At 41.1% G+C, this 6000-nt stretch overlaps 1 protein-coding gene across 2 annotated transcripts in view; it reads left to right on the forward strand.

The window, feature by feature from the left end:
* Window positions 1-5737, forward strand: part of RETREG1 (reticulophagy regulator 1) — a 158068-nt gene extending 152331 nt beyond the window's left edge. For both annotated transcript variants that reach the window (XM_061393846.1, XM_061393847.1), the window contains 2 exons: window positions 498-624; window positions 3533-5737. In XM_061393846.1, the coding sequence (XP_061249830.1) occupies window positions 498-624; window positions 3533-4026 (621 nt within the window). In that variant the 3' untranslated portion in view covers window positions 4027-5737. The remainder of the gene's footprint in view (window positions 1-497; window positions 625-3532) is intronic.
* The last annotated feature ends 263 nt before the right edge of the window (window positions 5738-6000 follow it).

Raw genomic sequence — 6000 nt, forward strand, 5'->3', positions numbered from 1 at the left:
GGCGAATTACTTTATAATATTGTATTGGTTTTGCCATACATCAACATGAATCTGCCATGGGTGTACACGTGTTCCCCATCCTGAACTCCCCCTCCCACCTCCCTCCCCATACCATCCCTCTGGGTCATCCCAGTGCACCAGCCCTGAGCATTCTGTATCATGCATCAAACCTGGACTGGCGGTTCATTTCTTATATGATATTATATATGTTTCAATGCCATTCTCCCAAATCATCCCACCCACTCCCTCTCCCACAGAGTCCAAAAGACTGTTCTATACATCTGTGTCTCTTTTGCTGTCTCACATAGAGGGTTATCGTTACCATCTTTCTAAATTCCATTAATACAACTTCTCCTATTTCTCTAAAATGATTGAACTATTAAAAGGAAAATACTCATCTGGTTCTTACTATTCTGACATTTTCGGTGTTAGTTGGATTTTTAGAAAGACATCCCATAGAAGTTTGAAATGTGTCACTGGCATTTATATTAATACAGATTAGCCTCACCACTGCTGCCAAAGAATTGTCTGTGTCTGACACCGATGTGTCTGAGGTCTCCTGGACGGACAATGGGACCTTCAACCTCTCAGAAGGATACACTCCACAGACAGACACTTCTGATGGTATGTTCACACCTGTAGATGCTCTGAGTGTTATTTTGAGTCCATGCAAAAGTATTTAACTGTGTCAGCTTCTGACTGGATAAAGTGTGCTACATCTATGCAATGGAATATCACTGGGCTATAGAAACACTGACACTTGCTATAATATGGATAAACCTTGAACATGATATGCTGAGGGCAGGAAGCCAAACACACAAGTCCACTCATTGTGTGACTCCATTTACATGAAATGTCCAAAACAGACAAATCCATGTGGAAGGAAATTAGATGAGTGATTGCCAGGGGCTGGGAAGAGGGACTGGTGGGTGACTGGTACTTAATATGTTTCCTTTTGGGTGATGAAAATGTTCTAGAATTAGGTAGTGGAGATGTTGTACAGCCTTGTGAATATACCAAAGACCACCTAGTTCAGTTCAGTTCAGTCGCTCAGTCGTGTCCGACTCTTTGCGACCTCATGAATTGCAGCACGTCAGGCCTTCCTGTCCATCACCAACTCCTGGAGTTCACTCAGACTCACGTCCATCAAGTCGGTGAAGCCATCCAGCCATCTCATTCTCTGTTGTCCCCTTCTCCTCCTGCCCCTAATCCCTCCCAGCATCAGAGTCTTTTCCAATGAGTCAACTCTTCACATGAGGTGGCCAAAGTACTGGAGTTTCAGCTTTAGCATCATTCCTTCCAAAGAACACCCAGGACTGATCTCCTTTAGAATGGACTGGTTGGATCTCCTTGCAGTCCAAGGGACTCTCAAGAGTCTTCTCCAACACCACATTTCAAAAGCATCAATTCTTCAGTGCTCAGCTTTCTTCACAGTCCAACTCTCACATCCATACATGACCACAGGAAAAACCATAGCCTTGACTAAACGGACCTTTGTTGGCAAAGTAATGTCTCTGCTTTTGAATATGCTATCTAGGTTGGTCATAACTTTCCTTCCAAGGAGTAAGCGTCTTTTAATTTCATGGCTGCAGTCACCATCTGCAGTGATTTTGGAGCCCCAAAAAATAAAGTCTGACACTGTTTCCACTGTTTCCCCATCTATTTCCCATGAAGTGATGGGACCAGATGCCATGATCTTAGTTTTCTGAATGTTGAGCTGTAAGCCAACTTTTTCACTCTCCTCTTTTACTTTCATCAAGAGGCTTTTTAGTTCCTCTTCACTTTCTTCACCACCATAAGGATTGTGTCATCGTCATATCTGAGGTTATTGATATTTCTCCCAGCAATCTTGATTCCAGCTTGTGCTTCTTCCAGCCCAGCATTTCTCATGATGTACTCTGCATATAAGTTAAATAAGCAGGGTAACAATATACAGCCTTGACGTACTCCTTTTCCTATTTGGAACCAGTCTGTTGTTCCATGTCCAGTTCTAACTGTTGCAACCGTACACTTTAAAAGGGTAAATTTTATAGGATATGAATTATATCTCAAAATCTATTATTTAAGAGTGTGAGAAAAAAATCTAAGCCAGTCAATGTCAAATTCTTCCTTTATTTTGAAAACAAATAATTGGCAATGAAAAAAATTCTGGAATATCTGGTGGCATTATTTATAGCAGTAATGGGAAATAGTGAGACACACACACGCTCAGTCATGTCCAACTCCTTGTGACCCCATGGAATTCTCCAGGCAAGAATATTGGAGTGGATAGGCATTCCCATCTCCAGGGGATCTTCCCAACCCAGGGATGGAACCCGGGTCTCCTGCATGGCAGGCAGATTCTTTACTATCTGAGCCACCAGGAAAGACCACAGTTGTGGGAGAGAGGAAGAGAAAAGCTAATCCCACATATCCAGAGCTAGCGCTCATTAAGAGGGACTGAACCATGGGGGACAGGTTTCCTGAATCAAAAGCTGACTCCAGGGTTGCTCATATTCTTCTTCCAAGGTAGTTTTTTTTTTTTTTAAAAAGCTTTCTTCTCTTTTATAATTAGGTTAAGTACAATTTAAAATAAAATTTCAGACAACTCTTGTGCAATAACTTTTGCTAGTCTCATTGGATTATTTCAAGTCATTTTAACCATATACTGAAAATATAAGCAATTATAATAAAGGATTATGAATAAATTATTTTACACATGTATTTACAGGCAAGAACACACTTCCTTTTTCTAGAGGAAGGAAGAAGGCTGTGTGATGTTGAAATAATACAGATTGGGAGATTGGAAAACCCAAGTGTAGCCTTGCATTTGTCATTAACTTACTATATGGCCTTGCACAGGTAACATAATTTCTGTGGATCTCAATTTCCTCATCTTTAAAGTGTATTAGAACAAGAGGCTCACTGAAGTCCTCTCAAGTTCTACAAGCTGTAAACATCCGTAAGACCAGCATAACAAACCCTTTAATCTTAAGCATCCTGTCTCAGGGGCTTCCTTGGTGGCTCAGATGGTAAAGAATCTGCCTGCAATGCAGGAGACCCGAGTTCTATGCCTGGGTCGGGAAGATCCCGCTTGGAGAAGGAAACAGCAGTCCACTCCAGTATTCTTAAGTGAAAGTCGCTCAGTCTTGTCCAACTCTTTGTGACCCCATGGACTATGGGGTGAGGCCTGGGTTTGATCCCTGGGTTGGGAAGATCCCCTGGAGGGTTTTTCTGGAGTAGGCTGTTCCCCTGGAGTAGGCTACCCTACTCACTTCAGTATTCTGGCCTGGAGAATTCCATGGATTGTATACAGTCCATGGGGTCGCAAACAGCTGGACATGACTGAGCGCCTTTCACTTTCACTTCCAGTATTCTTGTCTGGGAGATCCCATGGACAGAGGAGCCTGATGGGCTGCAGTCCATGGGATTGCCAAAGAGTCGGACACAACTTAAAGACTAAACAACAACAGCTTCATCAGTTAAAAGTTGAATCATTAAAAAAAAAATTATTATGGTGCTTAAGCCTCAATTTCTATTCTGCATTTTACAGACCTTGACCGACCTAGTGAGGAAGTTTTCTCTCGAGACCTTTCAGATTTTCCATCGCTAGAAAATGGCACGGGAACAAACGATGAAGATGAATTGAGCCTTGGCCTGCCCACTGAGCTCAAGAGAAAAAAGGAGCAGTTGGACGGCGGTCCCAGACGGAGCACGGAGAAGAAGTCAGCAGCTGGTCTCAGCCTTCCTCTGAGCAGTGACCAGACGCTGCACCTGATGAGCGACCTGGCTGGGGACGTCATCACGGCCGCGGTGACAGCCGCGGTCAAAGACCAGTTGGCAGGCGTGCGCCAAGCGCTGTCTCAGGCTGCTCCCAGCCTGGGGGAGGACACAGACACGGAGGAGGGCGATGACTTTGAACTCCTGGACCAGTCAGAGCTTGATCAAATTGAGAGTGAATTGGGACTGTCACAAGACCAGGAAGCAGAAGCCCAGCAAAATAAGAAGTCTTCAGGTTTCCTTTCAAATCTGCTCGGAGGCCATTAGTCTGGGAATCAGCTTATTATGACAGAGCACAAACTACCAAAAAAATTTCAAACAAGCAAAAAAGAAAAAAAAAATCAAATCTTTTCAAACTGTGAGCTTTACTGATTACTTTAGAATTTTTTTTGGTCTTTCTCCCTCCTTCTGCAGTGAATTCATTGGATATATGTCAGCTGACGCTGATAGATTGATATTTCTCATAGTTATTTTTATGTAATGAGCATGGAAATGAACTTTATATATATGTATATACACACACACTGTGTTGTCGGAGTTGAACATTAGCGGTTGTTTTTAAAGTAAAATGGAAACACCCAATTATTGAGATCCTCCCATAAGTATTCCTTACATTTTCTTCACAATTTTTCAAGCATGCAAAAACAGTTTATTGTAACTCACTGAAATACTAACAATTGTGAACACATGCTATATTGGCTCCTTGTTCCTAATACTTGGACACAGTTAAAAATTTTTGGTGGATTTTGACATAAAAAGACAAAAATTATCAAAGTCACTTTGGTTGAAAGACTTGGGAGAGACTATTAAAATCAATTTCCTAGGATAATTTTTTGAAAATATATTTATGTTGGATAGGCTGATACATTTCCATGTTATCTCTGCAGTTGTAGACTTTAGGCTTCCTTGTAAATGGCATGCTCCATTGACTGCCAGCTCGAGCCTTGGCAATGGGTGATATTAGCGTGTAGAAAGCAAGTACTTAGATATCACGTGTCTACGTGGTTTTGATGTAAACAGAAATAGGCTGCACTTTGTTGTTTCAGTTGTCATGTATTTGTGAGAAGGATATTGTGAGTGCAGATCTATTCTGCCTGCTCAGAACTAGGTTAAACCCTCATCTTTGATATTACAGAAAAGTCTCTTAAAATAGTTCCTGGTATGTTCTATGAGTGATGTGGTCATCCACCGCAGAGAAACAAGAACTGTTTTCATAGTCTGACTCCCTGGCAGGAGAGAAACTTGCCTGGCTTTCAAGTGTATTTATTTGCCATTGAAGTCAAAACGTGTAATCTGTTTCTTCTTAGGAAGCTAGAATATATATTTTCTTTTACTTTAAACATTTTAGATTACTTATAATCAAATTCGACTTAGGTTTTTAAAAGGACTAAAGAGCAGAAATCAAGCTACTTCTGTTTGTGCGATAGAAACTTTTAATAGTGTCGAGGGACCATGTCAGCAGCTACCAACCATCTCTTCAATCTTCAGGTAGAGCTGGCATTTTGACAGATGCACACAGACATCTGAGCCCCTCAGAAAGGAAGGATAATCCAAGAATACAGGAAATCTGAGGTCCCCTCTCTTTACTTCATCCCTTCCCTTCTGTGTCTAAAGAGTAATAATACATCACCTGACATTTTAATGTAACATCTCATATTTTGTTTTTCTTTCTGAGGTATTAAAATATCTAGACTAAATTTTGCCAAATGTTAAAGGGAGAGAAGTGACTGAAGACTCTGACCGCTTGCTTTTCGTGATTGATGATGCTTCCTTGTTATTAGTGCCTCGTGACTGTGTTTGATGTCCTTTATCAATACAAAAGTGAGCCCGTGCCTTCATCATCTTGCCCATTTCGGTACAAATGGAAACCTGGTGTTAGATCTATGAGCTGTGTGGGTTTGCGAGGAATATCCCTGACTTCTGTTTCAGCAAGAGTTTCTGGACATGAAGAAAAATACAGTCACGTATTTATAAAATAGTTTGTTACCAGGTTTCTTTTTTTATGTGTATGTTTCTTCATTGGAAAAAACTTCTGGCCATGAAGTCAGAAAGTTTAAAGGTCTTTTAAGTTTCTTCTATGAGGAGAAAAATAAGTTAAATAACTCAAATAATTAAAGAACGTGTTACAAGCTTCAGTCAGTTCAGTTCAGTTGCTCAGTCGTGTCCGACTCTGCGACCCCATGGGCTGAAGCTTACAAGGAGATAAACTCCAAGATTTGATGGTATAAATCATAAAGCTAG

The sequence above is a fragment of the Bos javanicus genome, chromosome 20 (genome assembly GCF_032452875.1).
Source record: "Bos javanicus breed banteng chromosome 20, ARS-OSU_banteng_1.0, whole genome shotgun sequence".
Classification (NCBI taxonomy): domain Eukaryota; kingdom Metazoa; phylum Chordata; class Mammalia; order Artiodactyla; family Bovidae; genus Bos; species Bos javanicus.